This window comes from Hirundo rustica, chromosome 14, assembly GCF_015227805.2.
Source record: "Hirundo rustica isolate bHirRus1 chromosome 14, bHirRus1.pri.v3, whole genome shotgun sequence".
Taxonomy (NCBI): domain Eukaryota; kingdom Metazoa; phylum Chordata; class Aves; order Passeriformes; family Hirundinidae; genus Hirundo; species Hirundo rustica.
The window spans coordinates 1,677,505-1,699,664 of record NC_053463.1 but is presented as its reverse complement, the minus strand read 5'-3'; the positions used below and the strand labels follow the sequence as shown (position 1 = coordinate 1,699,664).

The 22,160-nt window shown below is 62.9% G+C and overlaps 1 protein-coding gene across 2 annotated transcripts; it reads left to right on the top strand.

Annotated features, from left to right (window-relative positions):
• Positions 1-677: 677 nt before the first annotated feature.
• Positions 678-21,343, top strand: AFAP1L1 (actin filament associated protein 1 like 1). Of its 2 annotated transcripts, none has more exons than XM_040078395.1 (19): positions 678-734; positions 12,791-12,919; positions 13,371-13,454; positions 13,893-13,990; positions 14,130-14,241; positions 14,578-14,676; positions 15,028-15,239; positions 15,570-15,749; positions 16,392-16,478; positions 16,706-16,799; positions 16,937-17,089; positions 17,473-17,684; positions 17,909-18,054; positions 18,345-18,423; positions 18,534-18,648; positions 18,804-18,968; positions 19,347-19,525; positions 19,784-19,912; positions 20,174-21,343. In XM_040078395.1, exons 1-19 carry the CDS (start codon positions 719-721, stop codon positions 20,195-20,197), a joined length of 2,313 nt encoding a protein of 770 aa, XP_039934329.1. In that variant the 5' UTR covers positions 678-718; the 3' UTR covers positions 20,198-21,343. The 2 variants fall into 2 exon arrangements, with proteins under 2 accessions (XP_039934329.1, XP_039934328.1); XM_040078394.1 differs by having other exon boundaries at positions 679-734; positions 18,531-18,648.
• The last annotated feature ends 817 nt before the right edge of the window (positions 21,344-22,160 follow it).

Below are 22,160 nucleotides of genomic sequence, written 5' to 3'. Positions count from 1 at the left end.
CCTGGGCTGAAATTGCCCCAAAAGGGGAAATTCCTCCAGGCCAGCTGCGAATTCACATCCGAAATTTCAATTATTGCTTTCCCAAGTGATAATGACTGGGCACGTGTGAAGCCTCATCGCATTTCTGCCCCAGCCTGCTGTCCCCGCAGGGCTCGGGGGCAGCCCGGACTGTCCTGGGAGCGCCAGCCCCCTCTGTCCTTGCCGCTACGCCTGGGACACTGCCACACGTCCCACGAGTGTCCCGAGCCCAGGTCCCCCCGCAGGTGTGTGCCGGGGAGGGACAAGGACAGCGGCGTGGCCGGGGAGGCGCTGGGGACAGCGGGGACAGCGGGAGGGATTTTGGGGAGGGGGACACACGGAGTGAGGGGCCAGGGCGAGCTGTCCTTGCTACTGCGTGCGGGAATTCGGGATTTTTCCCCTAAACCCAAGCTGCCCGAGCCGGGCAGGTGGAGGTGGCTCACCCAAGACCCTCACCCTTCCCAGGGTGGGTCTCTGGGCGCCGATGGAGCTGCGGTGCCGGGGGACGCAGGGTGGCGGGGGGTCCCCGCGGGCTGTCCCCGGTGCCGTGCCGGGCCGGGCCGGTGCTCGGCGCTGCCGAGCGAGGGAGGGATGGAGGGAGGGGCGGATGAAGGGATTGGCCGCCCCGAGCCAGAGCCGGCCCCGCGACATTCGCCCGCACGCAGCTCCCGGGGCGGCAGCGGCGGCCGCGGCTCCGGACATGGACCGGCTCAGCGGTGAGGGGACGGACGGGACGGGACGGGAAGGGATGGGAAGGGATGGGGTGGAAGCGGGGGACGCGCATCCCGTCCCCGGAGCGCGGCGCGGGGGGCACAGGCGATGCCCGTGCCAGGCGCAGGGCGCCGCGGGTCGCGCGTCCCGTCCCGAGCGAGAGGGCGCATCCCGCCGGATCCCTGCGGAGCGCTGCTCCCAGCCTGGCTCTGCCCGCCCCCAGGGCTCCAGCAGGGCCGCCTGGGGCACGGGCTGGAACCAGTTTCTCTTCGCTGGTGGAACGGGTGAAACACCGAGGGAGGCTGCGGGGTGTAAGCGCTCGTTAGGGGAAACTGTGGTCGCGGAAAGGGAGGTGACGTTCCCCGCTGGAGCTGATCGGGTTCAGAGGGTTTCCCTGTCTGGTAAAGGCGCGGAGGGCCTGATCCCCACCCTGCTGGGGAGCAGCTGCCTTCCCACACGTGTGGGATTCCAGCCTGTGGCACCGGGCTCGCGGAGCTCCTGGGCTTTGATCTGGGATCTGTAGAAACCTGCCGGGGCTTTGGGCCAGCTCTGCAGGGAGGGTCCTGGCTTTCTGCTGGGGCTGCCAGGGCCCTGCAGGGAGCACGGGGAGCTTCGCAGGGGGATTGTTTCTGGCCGTGCTGCCGATTGCAGCCCGGGGCTGCGCGGCAGGAGCAGGTGGTGACATGATGGAGCACGGGGGGCACGGCCCTTGACCTGTCCTTGGAGGTGCTACCGGCCAAAAGCAATAAGAGAGTGGCCAGGGGCCCCTGGGGCTCCGCTCCCAGGGCGGCTCAGGAGCGCTGCGTCCGCCCCGCAGAGCCCCGGGGGTCAAGAGTTCCCCCGGCCGATGTAAAAGGATGGGGTGGCGTTTCCGCAGTGGAAACAGCTCTGAGGAGTTCGGGACTGCTGGGAACAGGCACGGTGTGTGTCAGTGCGCGGGGAGCCGTGCCAGGGAGGGGACAGGGACGGGGACAGGGACAGGGACAGCCGTCCCCTGCGGCTGTGCGCAGCCAGGGTGGCTTTGCGGGCTCTGAAGGAGGGAGCTGTGGCAGGAGGGCGGGTGTCGGCAAGTGACACTTCAGGGCTGTCCTTCAGGGTCCCAGAGGGCACCACCGCTGGGGATGGGGGAGCAGAGCGTCCCGCTCTCCCCGTCCCCCTGCTGCGTGAGCCGACGGGAAATTCCCTCTTTGCGCCCCAAACCCAAAGCTAGCACCTCATGGCAAGAAAGGAGGGGATGCCCATCTGAGGGAGCCGTGTCTGGGCATGGTTTGGCCTCTCCACAGGTTGACCCTGTCAGGGAAGAGCTGTTTTATCCCCCTCTCTGGTGCCTGCCGTGGCAGCGCCTGCCTGCTTTGTTTTGAGCGCTAGTGACGAATTGCTGTTGGCACCTGGGTGGCTCTTTGCTAATGTAAACCTCCCCCAGCCCCTCCTGCTCGTCGGGCAGAGCTGCTGGACCCCTCTGGGGGCTGTGACTGGTGGAGGGAGGGTTCCCTTTCCCAGTGAAAGAGTGGGACTGGCGTTAGGCAGGAGCTCTGTGCCCGTTCCCAGTCTCTGGCTGCTCTCTGGCAGCTCCTTTCTTCACCTGGAGCCCTGCTCAGGCCCTGCTGGATCCTGATTTTTATCATCTGCCCGTTTTTCCTCGTTGCCCAGCAGGCTGGGCAGCGCCCAGTGCGTGGCCCAGCTCTGCCCCAGTGGCTGACTGGGGGGAACGGTGCTTTTCAGAGTGGTTTCAGGTCGCGGTGATGGAGAACCCGGATTTGGGAGGCGATCCTTTGCTCAAACGCGCCTCTGCTCACGCACGGCTTCTCCTCCCTCATTAGTGTCTCTCCCCTGACCTTTTGAGCCACCAGAATTTAGGTCCTGCCCCAAACTTATCTGGGCTCTAAATCCAGCAAAGCCGGCGGAGATGTGCCGGGGATAAACTTGGCTCCAGCTCGCCCACAGGAATGGGGAGGCTGCAGGACGGGTGGGAGGGAGCCGGGATCATTCCTGCGAGCTGGCAGCAGGAATCCTGCCGGTGGAAGGAAGGGGTCTGGGCTGGTGAGCAGCACGGCCCGGGCCAGCTGTTAGCGCCGGGCAAGTGCCGAGCTCTCCTCCGCATTGCGGCCATTCCTTCCGCTGGAAACTCAGCCACCGCCTGTTCCTGGCCCGCGGGTGCTGGGGAAGGGGGCTGAGCCCTCCCGGGGTGGGAGGGCGGCCCTGGGGACGCTGGTGAAGCGCTGGAGGTTGTTTTCCCCTCTGGATTTTCCAACATCCCGCTGTGTGCAGCGCTGGCCCAGGCAGGGAAACCCTGGATCCGTGCGAAGCCTCCCGGCAGCTCTGGAGGGGCACAGAGGGGCTGCTGGAGAGGGGAAGGGCGCTGAGGGACAGTGTCCCCCAGCCGCGAGCCCTGGGGACTGTCCTGTCTGCCTGCACCGCCTGGAAAACCTGTCTCTTTCCCACTCTTGACCTGGAAATGCTCTTTTCCTGTGCAAACGTGCTGAGCTGCGAGGCTGCCGTGCCCTTCTTCGCTGCGGTGCCTGAGCTCCCGCGGGCCTGCAGGAGGTTCCTATCCCTGCCCAGGAAGGCTTTGTTGAAGGTTTTGAAGGAGTTGTCTCATCCCAAGCAGCGGGAAGCCTCTTCAGAGGAGAACACTGGGCTCGACCCAAGCTCTGCCTGCTGCTCGGCGGCCAAATCCCTTGCTGGGGACAGCAGATAACAGGGGAGCAGAGTGGAGGCTTCGAGTGGTTTCTGGCGTCCCAGGCTTGTGTCCTCACCCCTTAACCCTCCCCCATTATCTAGTCTGGCACAGCTCAAACCCCGTCCTGAGGAGCACATCTCCTCCTGCGCATAAGGAGCCTTAAAATTAGTGACGCGACCCTGTGTCCTGTCAAATGTCCATTAAATGTCACCGTCCCACAAGACAACGGGGCTGGAAAGCTCTCGCTGCCAGCCCTGCACCAGCAAGGGGCTGGCACCGCAGCCGGGGCACCCCGGAGGTGACAGAGCAGGGAGGGCACCCCCGGGCAGGCAGCGGCCGCCTGTCATCACCCCGAGGCGCTGAGAGCGGCGGCATTCGGGGAGCTCGGGTCCCGTGTGGATCCTGCGCTGGCAATCCGCAGCGGGGAAGGATAAAATGGATAAAACAACCTCTCCGAGCCTCCCCCCGCGGCACGGCGGCTTGCAGCCCCTTCCTTTCCTGCTCCTGATAAAGCCTCCCATGGCATCAAAGCCGGCTCTTTGGCAGGCGAGGGAAAACACTGACGTTTCGTAACAGTTCCGAACAAAAACAGCTTTGCTGCGAGGGGTTTCCATGCTCAAAATACTTTTTTTTTTTTTTTTTTTTTTTTTTTTTTTTTTTTTTTTTTTTTTTTTTTGAAGTGGTTTTCATGCGCCTTTGATCCTGGAAGTGATAAGAGGGAGCTCGGGGAGATGCCGGTCCGCTCTGATTGCCGGCAATTAGCAGGAGATGTGCAAGGAGCGCTTTGTGGGACGGCTTTGGCTTTCTCCGGGGGTTTGTTCGAGCATTAAACCCACCCCAGCCTGTGATGGAGGAACAGCCGCTCGCTTGATGCGGTCCGAAATTTGGGGAAACCGTGGTTGTGAAGGACAGAGCAAGGAACAGAACTGAAGTAGCAACGGGTTTGGGAGCTGGTTTTGGTGTCCCGGGGTTTAAAAGCGGGTGAACCAGTCCCAGCGCCGGCGGAGCCACCGGCAGTGGTCACTCACACCTTGTCACCCTTCCCGCTGGCACATCCCGGTTTTCCTGCCCCTCCAGCCCTGCCGTGCAGGGGTTAAACGGGTCGGAAATGCTGTCGGACCGTGGCCTTGCCGCTGCACCTGATGCTCCCGGCGGAGCTTGGCAGGGGAAGGAAAGGGAAGGGCTGAGAAAATAACGCTTATCCTGCTGGCCGAGGGTCCTCCGGGGCACACGGCCCCCGCACACGGCCACCCCCGGCTGTGCCCCGGCCTGGGGACACGGCGACACGGCTGAGGTGGCCACTGGGAGGGTCCCAAGCTCCCCACCGGGCAGGGGAAGCGGTGTCCAGCACAGCCCCGGGCATTGCTGGGGTCGGGGCTGGGCGCTGGGCACATCTCCCTGCCCCAGATCCACAGGGATATTTCCCCCACCGGGATCCGAGCTTTCCCCTCACACCAGCTCGGTAAGGAAGGATCCACATGCTGCTGTTGGAGGCTTTTGGGAAAGTGCACTGGGATTTGGGAAAGATGATCCACCAGCTCCTCCCTGCAAATCCCGGCCCCCTCCCTGCTAGGTGAGGGTCTGGATCCTCCTCTCCTCCTCAGGATCCTGTCACACCCTCTCCGTGTGACTTTTCCTCCCAAGGGGCTGTGCCAGCTCCGGTGGCCTCCCCCTGAATCACTCCTGCAGGCTGGGAATTGCATCCAAGGCATTTTGGAACTTGGCTTTGGGGAATGGGGATGGGTAGGAGGTGAAGAGTCTCTTGGGGCACAGAGAGCTTTCCACCCCCAGCAGAGGAGATTGTGGGGATGCGGGGGCTGGATCCAGCCCTGGGTGGTGCCGTGGACTGGTGGGAATTGGGGTTTCCCACTGGAATTCCTGCAATTATCTGGAATTCCTGCAATTAGCCGGAATTCCGACTCTCCTGGAGGCTGAGGTTTGGAGGAGACCAAGGGCTGCAGAGAGGTGACAGCTCCAGGTCCCCACAGACAGGGAGGTGTGACCCGGGGAGGTTTCCCGCTGCTCTGCCCTCCACGGAGGGTGGGCACAGGGGTGGGCAAAGGCTTGGGGCACCGTCCCAGGGCTGGAGAGGAGCCCAGGCCAACCTGTTGCTGGAGTTTGTTTGGAAAAGGCCGACACCAAAATTTTGGTTGGAGGAAACACAGTTTATTCTGGGTTCTGAGTAATCCTAACATCTCTCCTCTGCCTGAAGCTTGTTTTTTATACATTACTCAGCAGGTCTCGCCCCTGCCTGACTATTCCTTTAAAGGGCATCTCAAACCTCTCCCTTTCATTCATTATTTAAATGTCTTTTCCAGCCCTGCTCCCAGGCTGGAGCATCCTGCCATGAGCCTGCCGAGCCTGGCACCGAGTCCTGAAACGTTGTCTGGGCCTGGCACCGAGTTCTGAAATGCAATCTGGGAGCACTAAAGCTGCTCCATGTGACCTTCCAGAGCTGGTGGTGCTGGGCTGGGGATGGAAACCCCTGGGAGCTGGGGTTGGGAGCAGAGTTTGGAGGCTGCCCGTGGCCCCTCTGGGGCACAGCAGGGTCACTCCCAGACCTCTCACCTGGGTGATTTTATTTGCTCGACGTCTCGCCGTGCTGGGTTGTGAGAGGGGCGACCCAGAAACCAGCCCCTGCTGCTCTGGGGTGGGGACAGCTGCAGCCTCCGGGTCAGGGGGACAAAGTTTGCTTTGGGTGAGCTAAAGCAAACAGCCAGAAACTTCTCCAGGAGGCAGAGAAAGGGGGGAGCGGCCCCTGGAGAAGGGGTCCTGCCGCAGCTCGGGGCACCGGGGGTCATTGGCACCCTGGGTCACGAGGAGGTGCTTGTTGGTGATTTAATCAGCCCGTTAATAATTACCCGAAGCTGCTGTGAGGAAGGACGTTCCCTGCAGCCCGGCAGGGATGTCACTTCAGGCAGCCCCTGCCCCTCTGATGCCCCATGGCTGTGCGGGGTGAGGGGCAGATTTCCCACCCACAGCCCTGCTCCGGGTGTGGCACCACCAGGAGAGCCCGGACCCATCCTGCAGCCAGCACCGCGCCCCTGGGCTGTCCTGGCACCGGGCTGGGTGGGATCCCCTTGTTCTCCGCCTCCCATTTCATGTGATTTCACAGGGAAGAGTTTTCACTGCCCCCCGGGGTGAGCGATGGCTCCTGCAGTGTGTGAGCTGGACGCCACTGCAGGTGATAATCTCTGCCCTCGGCACGCTCCATCAGCCCCTAATTACACTGCCCTCCTTGCAGGACCCCTGTTTCCCCGTTTAAGGCCGGCAGCAGGATGTGAGCAGCTGCTGTCTCCTCCAGGAAAGAGGGTGTGTGCTTGGAGGGGGATGTTTGGAGACTTGCTCGTGTCCAGCTCCCTCGTGCAGGACGGAGCTGTGGTCCCTCAGCTCCCTTTGCTCCTCTCCCCTTTTTGGGAGGTGGTGAGGACTCCGAACCCCTCTGTGCAGGGGGCCAGGGTGAGGCAGGGGGTTGGGAAGAGCCTGGCTGAGGGAGCAGCTCTGGGCTGGGCTCGGCTGGTCTCTGCTGGGGTGCGTGAGTGGCTGCAGCAAGGCCAGGGACGAAGCTTTGTGCAGGGCTGTTTATCCTGGGGAGAGGAGCCTCTGCTGGCAAAGGCACCGGGACAGGCCCAGGACCCTCCGTGGGCACTGCTGGAATGGGCTGGGGCCAATGGAGCAATGTGGGCACTGCTGGAATGGGCTGGGGCCACTGGAGCAATGTGGGCACTGCTGGAATGAGCTGGAGCCACGGGAGCCCCATGGGCACTGCTGGAATGGGCTGGGGCCACGGGAGCAGTGTGGGCACTGCTGGAATGAGCTGGGGCCACTGGAGCCGTGCTGGGAAAGGGATCCCCAGAGCTGCTGTCGGTGCTGGGGTGGCTGGGGCAGGTGGAGGAGGCTCAGCCTGGGCACCCTTTGTGCTTTTTACCCGCTCTGGTGGCTCACCTGCCCCTCTCCTGGGGCTAGAGCAGGATAGAGGAGCCCTCCAAACCCTGCAGGCTCCTTGTGGAAGGGGAGAAACGGGGGGACCTTGTGCCCCCTCAAGCAATCAGGTTTCACGTTCATCTCCCAAGATTGATTTTTCCAAGGCTATCAGCGAAGGATATTAATAACTGCAAGGCCACGACGATGAGGGCTCCAGGAGCTGTGCGTGGCTGCTCCGCCTGCTCGCTGGGAGATGCTGAGATGCGAGATTTGAGCTTGCCAGGGATGCTGCAGCCCCCAGACTGGGAGCAGGATCCCGTGAGTTATCCCAGAGAGGGGCCAGGGGCGGTGGCAGGGTCCCAGGCAGGCAGGAGCCAGCCCCGAGCGCTCAGCTCCTGCTGGAATCGTTGGATGCAGAGCCCCAGGCTCCCCCCATCCGCCCCACTCAAGGGGCCCTTGTTCGCAGGGAGGAGATGATTCATGTGCACCGAGCGGCCCCTCGGCAAATCCTCCACTCTCAGAGGATGTTGCCAGGGCTCGAGTGTGGTCATTAATGGTCGGCTTTTCCCCAAAACCCCTCCGGCCTGGAGCAGGACAGACTGAGAGGAGGAGGAGGAGGAGTTTTCCAGGCTGCAGTTCCTGGCCCTACCAGTCCATCCCAGCTTGCCCCACGCCCAGCAGGTGCTGGGCGATGGGAGCAGAGCCCGGCTGGCTCTTGGCAGGGCAGTGCCGCTGCAGTGGCCGCGGGCAGGGCGCAGGCAGCTCCGTCCTCCTGTCCCCTGCACAAAGGAACAATTCTGGGAGCGCCGAGCCGCCCCCACCGAGCCACTTCCTCCCCCCTCGGCGGGAGGAAACCTCCTTGGGAATGGGAGCGGGAACAGGAACGGCCCCTGGGGGCTCAGCAAAGTGCTCAGGGGGCCGGGGGTTTCCTCAAGGAGCAGCGGCGTGGGGCTGGAGGGGGCTGCCAGCGTCTCACACCCCTGTGGCGATGCCCAGCAAGGCTTGGGGACACGTCCCCGCGCTGTGTGGTGGCTCCTGCGCCCAGGTGAGCGGGGTTTGTGTGCTGCAGAGAGCTCCCCTGGGTCTGTTTGTCCCTGCAGGGCTCCCCCGGGGGCTGCGGTGTCACCGGGAGCTGTCCCCACCTGTGTAGGGCATTCCCGGGAGCTCCCAGCCTCTGTCTGCTGCGGGTGGCAGCTGCGAGGAGCTGTGAGAGCGGCCAAGGGCCCCTGCCCGTGCCAACAGGAAGGATTTATTTGTGCCTGGGTTTTATTTTAGCTACAAACAATGGCCGTTACTCCCAGCATCCGATTTCCCCCGGCCCCAGGCATCACCTGGCGCAGGAGGAAGCGTGGCCGGAGGCAGGGGAGCTGTGGCCGCAGGATGGGGGTCCCTGTGCTCCTCCCACGGCATTTCAGAGCTGTGATTCAGCGGCTCCCGAGCTGCCCACTGGGCTTTTCTTGGAGTGAGAGCTCCATGGGGGAGTCTTATCTCTCCCTTTGCAAAAGCTGGGTCTCTACACCAGGAAACTCCTGCTCTGGCTTGGCCAGAGGCTCTTCCTCCTCCTCCTCCTCCTCCTCCTCCTGTTCCTCCTCTCTGCAGGTTGCTGGAGCAGGATCTGATTTTTTGCTGCTGTGCTGGAGCAGAGCCAGGGAGGGGCAGGGAGGCTCTGCAGCTGCAGGCTGCGTCCAAACCTTATCTCTGTGCTGGGAAAAGAGTCCCTGAGGATAAGGGGAGCACTTGTGGGGTCTAAAAATAGAGCTGGCCTGGAGTAGGGTGGGGAGAGGGGCTGGAGGGGGTGCGGCTCCTCTGCAGCACCGTGCTCGGTGCTGCTGCCAGGGCAGGATTTGGCAGCACCGCCCCGGTGTCCAGCAGTGTCCTGGTGCTGTCCCCGGGGTCACCCCGTCCCAGCAGAGCTGCCCTGGGTGCCCCCAGCCCATCCAGGCCTGGTGGTTAATGCTGAAGCCATCTGCTGCCGCAGGTCCTGGCCTTCCCAGGCTCAGAGACCTCGTGGACATCTCCCACCCTGCCTGGGCCAGGCTGCAGACGTGGAGAGGAGGGAGTTCCTGGTGTCACTCTCTGTCCTGGGGTGTTCAAAGCCTGAATGCAGGGCAGTGGGGTGATCTCACGGATTTGGGGTGCAGGGGAAGCCCCAGCAGGAAGCAGCAGGTGGGAGCTGCAGCAGGGCGGGAGGTGTCCCAGGGCAGGGGACACCGCGTCCGTTTTCAGCTGTCGCCTGTGGTCACTCTGGTGTCCCACCCCGTCCTCGCCAGGACCCTTTGCTGTCCTGCTGCCTCTGTGCCGGGGCTCAGAGCCCCCAGGGGCAGTGACACCAGTGCCACCCCCAGCGCAGGAGATGTGTCCCCCGTCCCTGGGCCGGCTCTGCCGCTCTGCGCTCACTCCCGCCTGCTCTTGCAGAGCTGTCTGCAGGTGACTTTGGGTGTCACACCATCCCCTGGAGCGCCCTCCCCTTGCTTCCTGCAGCCCCCTCATTAATCTCCATCAGGCTGGAAGCCTAACGAGCAGAGGAAATTAATTCCTTGCCTCCCTGCGCTCCCCGGGGCTCTGCTCAGCGTGCCCTCCTGGGATCACAGGCCTCTTTGACTGCCCCCTCCCGCCCCCCCTCGTATTTTGGAGGATGTTTAACAAGGGAGACGGAGGGGACAGCTCAGCTGGGGGGGAAACAAAGGCGCCTTCAGAGCTCTCTGTGTGTGCGGAGTGTGCCCGGCTCGGGGCAGCGCTGCTGAGCTCAGGCCCTGCCAGCAGCCCTGGCTTATCGGGGACCCGGGGCTGGGGTGCCCAGCAGGGTCCCCGCGCCCCCTCCCTGCCTGCTTTGGCACTATTAATAGAAACCAGGCTGCCCTTTCGCCCTCGGCTGGCCCAGAGCCCTGACACGGAGCTGGTGGCTGCCATGGGACGTGTCCTACACGTGGCACGGGGTGGGGATGCTGGTGACACCACGGGCTGGGTTTGGGGTGTCCTGGTTGTGGTGGGGATGCTGGTGACACCACGGGCTGGGTTTGGGGTGTTCTGGGACTGGGGGTGCTGGTGACACCACGGGCTGGGTTTGGGGTGTCCTGGGATTGGGGATGCTGGTGACACCACGGGCTGGGTTTGGGGTGTCCTGGGATTGGGGATGCTGGTGACACCACGAGCTGGGTTTGGGGTGTCCTGGTTGTGGTGGGGATGCTGGTGACACCACGGGCTGGGTTTGGGGTGTTCTGGTTGTGGTGGGGATGCTGGTGACACCACGGGCTGGGTTTGGGGTGTCCTGGTTGTGGTGGGGATGCTGGTGACACCACGGGCTGGGTTTGGGGTGTTCTGGGATTGGGGATGCTGGTGACACCACGGGCTGGGGTTTGGGGTGTTCTGGGATTGGGGATGCTGGTGACACCACGGGCTGGGTTTGGGGTGTTCTGGGATTGGGGATGCTGGTGACACCACGGGCTGGGTTTGGGGTGTCCTGGTTGTGGGAAGGATGCTGGTGACACCACGGGCTGGGTTTGGGGTGTTCTGGGATTGGGGATGCTGGTGACACCACGGGCTGGGTTTGGGGTGTCCTGGTTGTGGTGGGGATGCTGGTGACACCACGGGCTGGGTTTGGGGTGTCCTGGGATTGGGGATGCTGGTGACACCACGGGCTGGGTTTGGGGTGTCCTGGGATTGGGGATGCTGGTGACACCACGGGCTGGGTTTGGGGTGTCCTGGTTGTGGTGGGGATGCTGGTGACACCACGGGCTGGGTTTGGGGTGTTCTGGTTGTGGTGGGGATGCTGGTGACACCACGGGCTGGGTTTGGGGTGTCCTGGTTGTGGTGGGGATGCTGGTGACACCACGGGCTGGGTTTGGGGTGTCCTGGTTGTGGTGGGGATGCTGGTGACACCACGGGCTGGGTTTGGGGTGTTCTGGGATTGGGGATGCTGGTGACACCACAGGCTGGGGTTTGGGGTGTCCTGGGTGTGGGGATGTTGCTGATCCCATGGCCTGGGGTTTGGCGAGCTGTGGAAAGCCAGTGCAGGGAGCTTGCACAGTCCCCATGCCCTTTGTGGGAGCTGCTGGGGCAGCAGGAGGATGGGTGACTCCCTAGATGTTTGCAGGAGGGTGGTGACTCCCTAGATGTTTGCAGGAGGGTGGGTGACACCCTAGATGTTTGCAGGAGGGTGGTGACTCCCTAGATGTTTGCAGGAGGGTGGGTGACTCTCTAGATGTTTGCAGGAGGGTGGGTGACTCTCCAGATGTTTGCAGGAGGGTGGGTGACTCTCTAGATGTTTGCAGGTGCTGGCTGGACAGGGGGTCTCTCGCTTTTTGGCCCAGCTGCTTCCTTGTAGCCCCCTGCCCTGCCACGCCCTGCAGGGAGGATGTCTCACCTGCCCGGAGATGGCCAGCAGGAGCCTGATCCCGTCCCTTGCGCAGCCCTCTACAACATCCCAGGGAGGATTTTCCTCTTCCCTCCCTCCCTGCCTCTGCAGAGGGCCCTGGGAGCTGCGTGCTTGCCCCACACACACAAAGATCTCAGCTGGCAGAGCAGGTCCCCACCATGGGAGGTGTGTGCTGGTGAGGGCCAGTGAGCTGAGAGCACGGCAGGAGCCGTGCTGTGCCTCCAGGAGCAGGAATCCCATTCCCTGTGGCTGCCTTCTCCTTCCCCAGGGTCTGAGGGACGCCTGTCTGTTCCTCCTGGAGCAGTGCCGAGGTTTCTCCTGCAGCCTGGGGCTGCTGCCCTGGCTTGGCCGGCCCCTGGGACACGGGCACTGCGGCCAGAAGGGCTGAGGTTGCTGCTCAGCTTGGCACGGGGGAGGGAGGAGGAAGCAGAGGTCTGTGGAGGTCGAGTGCAGGGAGGGAGGAAGGAAGAGCCTCCTGAGCCACGTCCTGCCCCGTGTCCTGGGACGGTGGCGATTTGGGCTGGCACCTTGTCACTGTGCCCAGGGGCTCGTCTTGGCTGGCACTGCTCCACATCATCCCCCTCCTGCTGGGCTCCCCTTCACCCTCCGACACGGCAGTTGGGTTTATTGCGCTGCTTTTGGCTCCCTGGTCCTTACACAAGGGGGAAGGGTCCCCTCAGCGGCTCAGGATCCTTCCCTTCCTCTGGGAATGGCCCTGTGCCAGCCCCTTGCTGCTGCCCAGCTTTGCTCTGCCAAGGAGCAGTGCGGGGACAGCCCCAGCCCAGCCAGGGTGTCCCCAGGCTCTGGGGTGTCCCCTCCTTCGAGCCACCCCCATCAGTCAGCACGTCCGAGCTGCCTCTGGGGCGCCCCTCGGCCTCTGCTGCCATCCCTGGGGACCCCAAGCCAGCTGTGTGCCACCCCAGCTGTGCTGTCAGGATGTTTGGTGGCTGCCAGGAGGAGGGATCCTGCAGCTCTTTCCTTCTGCCCCGTCCAGAGCTCCAGGTCTGCTGGAGTCCCAGCCTGTTTTGCCTTGTCCTAACCCCAACATCCCGGGGTGACGGGATTTTCCCTGCTCCCCTCAGTGCTGGACCAGCTCCTGCCAGAGCTCAGCGTTCTGCTCAAGCTGCTGGACCACGAGTACCTGAGTGCCACCGCGCAGGAGAAGAAGCTGGCTGTCTCCACCATCCTGCAGAAGCTGCAGCCTGCCGCAGGTCTGCGTCCCTCCCCCGTGGTGGCCAGTGGCTGTTCCCAAAGGCGCTGGCTGTGCCCAGCAGTGCAGGGAAAAGCTTCTGCGGGGCAGGGATGAGCCCAGCACCTGCTCAGCCCCCCTCAGGGCGCTTTGCTCCCTGCTTTCCCTTCCCAGCTCCGCCCTGCCCCGGGAGCGGGGCTGGCGTCAGCCCTGCCGTGGATGCAGGAGGGCTGCTCCCTGCGGAAACGCCGCTTCCCAGAGCTTTTCCTGCCCTGGGTTTGAGCTGAGCGCGGGGGTTTCCGCGGGAAAGCCGGCACCGTGCACCTGGGGCTTCGCAGCCTTCCCTTCTCCCGGGGGAGCCGCAGCATCCCTGGGGGCTCCTCCATCCCCAGCTCGGCGTCCCTGGGCTGGTGTTTGTGGGGCAGGGGGTGCCAGTGCCCGCCCCAGGCTCAGAGCATCCCCCTCAATTCCAGGGAAGGATGTGGACTACATGTACGTCAACACAGCGTCCCTGGGCAATGGCACCAGCTTCGTGGAGTCCCTCTTTGAGGAGTTTGGTACGTGTGAGACCCTCTTTGAGGAGTCTGGTACATTTGAGACCCTCTTTGAGGAGTCTGGTGCATGTGAGACACTCTTTGAGGAGTTTGGTATGTTTCAGACCCTCTTTGAGGGGCTTGGTGCATGTGGCTGAGCTGCAGGGGTGCCCTGGGGGTCATGCTGCGTGCCTGCTGGTCCTGGGGTCCTTTGGAAGAAGGATGACAACAACATCCTGGTGTCCAGAGCACCCATCATCACTCTGGGCGCTTGTTCCTGCTCCCTCCTAGCTGTTTGGGGGCTGGCCATGAGGGAACCCAGGCTCCAGCTGTGTTCGCCAGTGATTCCCATCTCCCAGCACCTTCCCAGGGAGGGGCCGTGCAGGGGGGTCCCTGCAGGGCACAGCTGGGGTGTCCAGCTCTGCATTCCTGCTCCCTTCACCCTCTGTTTACCCGGTGCAGACTGTGACCTGCGGGACCTGCAGGACATGCAGGACGAGGAGGGGGACACCGGCGACAGCGCCGGCTCGGAGCTGGCTCGGAAGCAGACAGCCAAACCTGTGAGTGCCTGGCTGTCCCCGGGCCAGGCCGGCTCTGCCCCGGCGTGGGGACGTGGCGGTGGCCAGGCTGGGACCCTTCCCGTGCCCTGCTGGGGCTCCTGCCCCTTCCTGCCTCACGCTGGAGGTGTTTCTGCTCCAGGTTCCTGTGGATCCTGCCCCTCCGCTGCCCACCACTCCCCCTCCCGAGGATTACTACGAGGAAGCGCTGCCCCTGGGCCCTGGCAAGGCCCCCGAGTACATCACCTCCCGCAGTGAGTCCCCAGCAGGAGGGTGGGGAGAGCCCCGGGAGCTGCCCACTGCATCCCTCACCTGCCTGAAAAAAACCAGGCAGCTCTCAGTGGGCTGCACTGCTCATCCTGGGGAGGGAATTGTCGCTGCTCCCACCAGCAGCGCTCCTGTCCCATCCCACTTGTCATTGTGAGGAGCTGATTGCTCCAGCCAGGCTGGCAATGAGGTGATGAGAGATCCGAGCCGTGGGAGGAACAGTGCTGGGATGCCCTGGGAGGGTGTGCTTGGCTGTGCCCCGCTGAGCATCCGTGAGGGAAAAACGAGTGTAGCAGCCCCAGCTCCCTCTGCTTCCCCTGCAGACAGCTCCAGCCCCCCCAACTCCATCGAGGACGGCTATTACGAGGATGCAGACAGCAACTACCCCGTCACCAGGATAAACGGGGAGCAGAAAAATTCCTGTAGGTATCTGGGTGTCCTCGACAGGGAGGGGAGAGCTTTGGCACAGCCCAGCCCGAGGTGGGGCCGAACAATGGGCTGGGGGCTGCTGGAACCAGCATTCCAAAGAGTGAGCCTTGCAAAGAAATCAACCAGCCCAGGGCTCTGGATAGACGCACCTGGGGCTGGCGCTCGGCCCAGCAGCATCCTGCTGGGATTCCGAGGGAAATGGAGATGGCTGGTGCCAAACGCTGCTGTTCCCAGAGGACGACACGGAATCCACCCAGCCCAGCTCTGCCTGGAGCCTGCTGGGCGTGGGGAACGCTGGCAGGGCATGTGGCACCTTTTAGGGTGACCCCCCTGCTTCCTTCCAGACAACGACTCGGACGCCATGAGCAGCTCTTACGAGTCCTACGACGAGGAGGAGGAGGAGGGCAAGGGCCAGCAGCTGACACACCAGTGGCCCTCGGAGGAGGCCTCCATGAACCTGGTGAAGGATTGCCGGATCTGCGCGTTCCTCTTGCGCAAGAAGCGCTTTGGACAGTGGGCCAAGCAGCTCACCGTCATCCGGGATGGCAAACTGCTGGTGAGCCTGGCCTGGAGGGCACAGAAACCTTTCCCTGAGGGGCTGGGAGGGTGGCTGAGCCTGAGCTGGAGGAAAAAAGCACCATCCAAACAAAGCCTCTGCCCCAAGGCTGCCACCCAAGCAGCCCTCGCTTACCCTGCAAGGGAACAGAGGGCTCCCCTGTTTTTGGGACAGGGTGAGAGGGCAGCATCAGGCTGTGGATGGCCTGAGCCACCTCCATCTGTGCCACCAGCGAGGGACACTGAGACCCTGTGCCACCTGTGAGACCCCCCTCCCAGCACAGCAGGCAGGTTTTGCTGAGCCCTGAGCAGTTCCCTCTGCTTCCCTTAGTGCTACAAAAGCTCCAAGGACCGGCAGCCACACATGGAGGTGCCCCTGACCACCTGCAACGTCATCTACGTCCCCAAGGACGGGCGGCGCAAGAAGCACGAGCTGCGGTTCTCGCTGCCGGGCGCCGAGGCGCTGGTGCTGGCAGTGCAGAGCAAGGAGCAGGCTGAGGAGTGGCTCAAGGTACCGCTGCTCCTCCCAGGGGCATCCACACGCTCCCCCTGGCATCCTCGCTGCCTCAGCTGGGGAGGGGGCTGCCCTGGGAACGGCCTTGCCCCGCTGGAAGGGGAAGGGGGCTTTGCTCCTGTCTCTTATCGGCCGCTTCCCAGGGCCTGGGCGGCTCCGGCGCTGATAGCCCCGGCTGGGGGGATGTTTGCTCTCCCCTTCCTCTTCCCCAGGGCCCTTTCCTGCCTTTGTTCGGGGCCGGGAAGCAGGGAGTGCGGGGAAGGGGCGGCGGGTGGGAAAGGAGCCTCTGAGCACACCACCAAGGCAGCTGTCACCCCAAATGTGGGACAACGGGGTTGTTTGGCACACCTTAAAACAGGGGTCACAAGGTGTCCTGTGCTGGCAGGATGATGCTGGCTCGGCACCTGAGCCTCTCCCCTCTGAGGCTTCCCAAATCCCTGACAAAATCCGCAAAAGTGGTTGAAGTTTTGAAGGGGCCGAGGTGCGAGCAGCCCCGATCTGGGTTTGCTGCCCTGAGCTGTGGGGACCAGGACCTGTCCCCCTGGTTCAGCCTGGCTCTGGTGCTGGAGGAGCCGAGCCAGGGAGGGCAGCCCTGGCCCTCGGGTCACTTGGAAGTGACAGCCGGGGCTGTCTCTGCAGGTGATAAAGGAAGCCAGCAGTCCAGCAGCAGGCGGGCTGGAAGCCCCCACCTCCCCAGTGATGCCGTGCAAGCTGGAGCTGGACAAGGTGATGGTTTCTAAGGGGCTGTGTGGGGCTGCTGTGGACAAACCTGGGCAACACGGGGCTGGAGAACCCCAAATTCCTGCGGCTGCACGGGGAACCCTTCGCATCCCCAGAGCAGCTCTGCAGGGCTGGGAAGGGGACCAGGAGCTGGATCCCGCAGCCCCGTGCAGGGGGATGAACGCTGGCCAGTGGCTGGGCGATGGTGCTGACGGGGCTCTGCTCTCCCACAGCGCCTGTCCCAGGAGAAGCACACCTCGGACTCGGACAGCGTGGCCATGGGTGACACCGGGTCCCCGGCCACCCGCAGAGAGCACGGCGAGCACGGTACCGTCCCTGTCCCCAGTGCCCACCCAGCCAGGGCAGGGCGTGAGGGTGTGTGCCCGCAGCTGGGCTGCATCTTCCGCAGCCAGGCGGGATGCCAGGACACGCACCAGGGCCACACAGCTCCCCTGTCCTTCCAGGGAAAGGCAAAAAGAGCGGCCTGGCTGACCTGAAGGGTTCAATGAGCCGGGCAGCGGGGAAGAAAATCACCAGGATCATCAGCTTCTCCAAGAAGAAGCCATCCCCCGAGGACACCCAGACCTCCTCCACGGAGGAGGACATCCCCTGCTGCGGTTCGTGCGGGCGGGGGGCAAAGATGGGGACTGGGATCGGAGGGGAGTGACATCCTTCCCCCAGCACGGCTGTAGGGTGAGGGGTGGGGACGAGCTCACTGCAGGGCTGTGGCACTGCCACAGGCTGGGAAATGCTGCCCAGGCCTGGCTCTGCCAATTCCAGTGACGAGCGGGCAAGGGTCCCCAAAAACAGGCTTGGGGGGGGGGGACTGTGTGGCACCGAGCTGGCAGCTCCCCTTGGGCCAGCTGGTTGTCTGGGGGAAACTGAGGCACAGAAGGGCTGGATGAGTAGAGAGCCACACCGTAACCTCTGTCTTGCCAAAGCCTGCCCGAGGCCCAGCCGAGCAGGCGCTGACGCCCTTCCATCCCCGTGCCACCCCCAGGCTACCTCAGCGTGCTGGTGAACCAGTGCTGGAAGGAGCGCTGGTGTCGCCTCAAGGGCAACACCCTCTACTTCCACAAGGACCGCACGGACCTGCGCACGCACGTCAACGCCATCGTCCTGCGGGGCTGTGAGGTGGTGCCCGGCCTGGGCCCCAAGCACCCCTTCGCCTTCCGCATCCTGCGCCACGGGCAGGAGGTGACGGCGCTGGAGGTGAGCAGGGGGGCACACGCTGGTGAGGATGGGGTTGCCAGGCTGGATGAGCAGTCCTTGGGACGATCAACATCCCATGCAAGCAGCGGCTTGTTTGGCCCCCCCCGGAAAGCTCAGGGCACCTTTTGGGGCAGCCGCACGGGAACTTTGTGCGCAGCGGGGAGGCAGCAGGGAAGAGGGGCTGGGAGCTGGGCGTGCACCCCAGCTCTTCCTCTGTCCTCCAGGCAAGCTGCTCTGAAGACCTGGGGCGCTGGCTGGGTCTCCTCTTGGTGGAAACAGGCTCCCAGACAGCGCCAGAGGCTTTGCACTACGACTACGTGGATGTGGAGACCATTGCCAACATCGTGACGGCCGTGAGACACTCCTACCTGTAAGGCTGCGCTCCTGCTGTGCCGGGGGCTGAGCACTGGGCTGGGCACGGCGATCCTTGGCCCTGTGGATTCCCTGGAACGGGCACAGGCTGGGCTGTGCTTTGTGGCTGCGGTCTCAGGGGCAGGCAGTGCCCCAGGGGTTGTTCCCTCAGGCAGGATGGGAGGCTGAAATGGTTTCATCGGTGCTGATGAAGGGTGTGGTAGGGTAGGGCCTGGAAATGCTGGAAGGGCTCCCTGAGGGGCTGGCAAGGATGTTCTGGAAAGGAAGACCCCACCCCTCCTTCTGCAGGTGGGCCAGCTCCTCCCAGGATCACCGAGCGGACTCCTCTCGGGTGGTGTACGACGATGTCCCCTATGAGAAGGTTCAGGTGAGCACGACTTCGTGGCTCATCACCGCCCACCACAGTGGCCCAGGGAGCCGTGGCCGGGCTGGGATGGCCCTGCAGGTGTCTCAGCTCGCTCTCTGTGCTCCCAGCAGGCAGAGGAGGAGCCGGGGCGGCCGGGGGCAGCTCAGGTGAAGCGCCACGCCTCGTCCTGCAGCGAGAAGTCGCGGCGGGTGGACCCGCAGGTCAAAGTGAAGAGACATGCGTCCAGTGAGTCCCCGGGTCACAAACCTCCCCAGGGCCCCAGGCCAGTGCGGGACGGGGCTGTTCCCCTGAGGGATGTGCACCCACGGGTCGTGGGTGGGCTCAGCCGGAGCAGGGCTGCCATCGGGGCGGCCCTTCAGGGGCTCTCCCCGTGCCTGCAGGTGCCAACCAGTACAGGTACGGCAAGAACCGGGCCGAGGAGGACGCCAGGCGATTCCTGACGGAGAAGGAGAAGCTGGAGAAGGAGAAGGCATCGATCCGCAGTGAGCTGATGTCGCTGCGGAAAGAGAAGCGGGAGCTGCGGGAAGCCATGAAGGGCAGCACGGGTAGGTCGGGGCCATCCGAGGGCTGCGAGGTGTTCGGGTACAGAGCCGGGCTGGCACGGGGACAGTGGGCTGGCACAAGGACCCAGGACTGGTATAAGGACACTGGGCTGGTACACGGACAGCAGGCTGGCACAGGGACACAGGACTGGCCACAGGGACACTGGGCTGGCACAGGGACACCACAGCCGGGAGCTGGGCTGGCTGCAGCACTCTGCCGGGCTGGCAGCCCCATCTAGTGTCGCTGCACAGGAGGATGGATGGATGGATGGACGGATGGATGGATGGATGGATGGATGGATGGATGGATGGACGGACAGATGGATGGATGGATGGATGGGTGCATGGTCCCGGCGCTGAGCCGGGTGATTGTGCGCACAGGGCCGAGGCTGCAGGAGCTGGAGCAGCGGGTGGCGGTGCTGGAGGAGCGGTGCCGGCAGAAGGAGGAGTCTCGGGTCGATCTGGAGCTCAAGCTGACCCAAGTGAAGGAGCAGCTGAAGCAGTCGCTGGCAGGAGGGCCGGCCCTGGGGCTGGCCGTGACCGGCAAGGCTGAGAATGGGGTATGCATCCCTTTTACCTCGCTCATAGCTCCAACTTCTGCAAGAAACAGTGGCTGGGGTATTGGGGGGAGCACAGGGGAGAGGGGAAATCCCCATGGCTTTATCCCATTTTGGACGGAGGTGTGTGAGTTGAATTGGGTCACCTCAACTTTTATCTCATTACAGTTCATACCTTTTTTGGGGGGGGGCAGTTTTTTTAATCCAGTTGTCAATGCTTCCTGGCTTTCCTAAGCTTTTCTTGCTCCCCCTTTTCCACAGGAAACTACAAACAAGCCCAACGGGAGCTCCCCTGAGCACTTGGTCCCTGTGAACTGTGCGGCAGAGCTGAGGAAGAGAAGCCCCTCCATCATCCCTGCCAACACGGGGAGCGTGCTGCGGAAAGCCAAGGTCCTGCTTAGCTCTCCCTCTCCTCCCTGGCCCCACGGGAAATCTCAGTTTTCACCCCTTTTTTAACCACGAAATCATGGAATTGCAGGGCTGGGTGGGAGAGGGGAAGCATCACCCCTACAATGCCCAGGGCAGCAGTGAAAATGCTTGGAAAATGCTGGGTCCAAAGCCCCCAGGAGGGAGGAATGCCTTGAAGCGTTGCTTTCAAGCGATGTCTCCTCATCCCGGTTTTTTGGGGTTTTTTTTTTCCTTTTTCTGCAGGAATGGGAGAAGAAGCAGACTTAAGTCAGCCTGCCAAACCCCGAACACACACTGGGGATCACAGAGGAGCTACCAGCCCCCTTTCTCCGAGACACTGGGAGGGTGCTGGGATGGAGTGGTGGGAAGAGACCTTCTCCCAGCCCCCAGCACTGCGGCACCACCACCACTACAAACCAGGGGAAGGGGGCGGGAGGGGATTTGGGAGGAGGGTGGGGAAAGGGAGTTCCTTGTGGATCAGGGTCACAAACTACCGGGAAACCCAGCTCTGGGGGGAGCCTGCCCTGGAGCCAGGAGTCCGACACCAACTCTGGGTGCAGAAGGAAGGAGGGGAGAGCCTGGGGCTGGCAGTTGGCACTGCCCAGCAGGCGCTCCAGCCTTCGGGATCAGCGTGTGTCCAGGCTAACATTTGCCAAAGCAACCACGGACTCGTCGGGGGTTTTGGCCCCCTCAGTATTGGGATTCAGGAGCTGCTCAGGACCAGCCACTTCGGAGATGTCGACTGTTCACCCTGCTCTCTGCTCCCAGCTCTGCAGGGTCTCGTCTCAGGGTTCCTCATGGCTCGAGCTTGCTGTGCCTCAGCCAAGTGCCTTTGTCCGATATTTCCTTCTTGTTCTCCAGGCAGTAAGGGTGAGGGCACGTTGCCTTCCCTTGGAATGCAGGAAGCTCAAGTGTCAGCTTTGGAAAGAAAATTATCAAAATGGACACCTTTTACCTTTGCTAAACAGCTTAGAAGTGCTGCAAATGGCTGGGGACGGAGGCAGGCCAGCTTTCTGCCCTGGTCCCATGCTGGTTTTGGGGGGAGCAGGGAAAAGGGCAGGGGTGTCTCCTGGCCAACAGCACATTCACACTCTGGTTGCTGCACTCAGACACAGATTGCTAAGGCATGTGATTGAAATGCAGTGAAGGGAAGTCTGAAAATTTAAATTAAAAAAAACATAAACCAGCAGGGCAAGTGGAGCAGAAAAGTGAAATAGAGTAAGGTAATTCAGCACAGGTAGAAACAAGGGACAGGAATGGGAAGGAAAGGCCCCAGCTTTTATGCTGGGAACAAGGGAGTCACCATCACCTCTCATGCTATGGACTGCCACAATTAACCTCTGAAGCTCGTTCTTCCACAGCCCTGTTTTAGTACCTAGGTAAGCAGCTTTTAATAAAAACACTGGCACTGGCCCGCCTGGTCCTCTTGCCGAGGGAACAGGGTGGGATTGCTACTCCTGCTCCCAGGGAAAGGGGCTGGGGTGGGCTCAGCACCCTGTGCCGGGGCTTCCGCATCCTCACAAGGAAGAATTCCTTCCCGATATCTCATGTAACCCTGCCCTCGGGCAGTTTGAAGCCATTTCGCCTCGTCCTTCATGCTGGGTAGCCCACAGCTGTTGTGGCCAAGGCTTTGGGTTTTGGTTAATGTTTATTCACATGGGTAAGCAACATTCGAAGTCCCTTCCAGCCCTCTCCTGAACTAGGGGTGAAACCTCTCCTGTTATCACCCCTTAACCCACCCAGGGGTGGGAGCTGTGTGTCTTGGGGTGACCAAAGCTGTGTCCGGGGCTGGTCCTGTGGGGACCAGGTCCGAGCCCTAGGGGACAGAGCCATGTGCCCGTGTCCGAGCCAAGGGGAGCAGAGCTGTGTGCCCAGTGTCTGGGTCTGAACTCTGATGGGGGCAGGAGCTGGGGCAGGGACCGAGTCATGGGGGCAAGGAGCGGCGTCCGGGGCCGAGCTCCAGGTCTGATCCTTGGGACACCGGAGCTGTGTCTGGGGCCAAGCTCTAGGGAACGAGTGCTGTGTGCCCAGGTCTGATCCTTGGGACACCGGAGCTGTGTCTGGGGCCAAGCTCTAGGGAACGGGTGCTGTGTGCCCAGGTCTGATCCTTGGGACACCGGAGCTGTGTCTGGGGCCAAGCTCTAGGGAACGGGTGCTGTGTGCCCAGGTCTGATCCTTGGGACACCGGAGCTGTGTCTGGGGCCAAGCTCTAGGGAACGGGTGCTGTGTG

Bases quoted from the DNA above. Each gene is read 5' to 3' on its own strand.
- AFAP1L1 (XM_040078394.1), top strand. The intron at 15,240-15,569 runs GTGAGCCTGGCC...TGCTTCCCTTAG, and splicing joins TCCGGGATGGCAAACTGCTG to TGCTACAAAAGCTCCAAGGA. The intron at 18,649-18,803 runs GTGAGTCCCCGG...CCGTGCCTGCAG, and splicing joins AGTGAAGAGACATGCGTCCA to GTGCCAACCAGTACAGGTAC.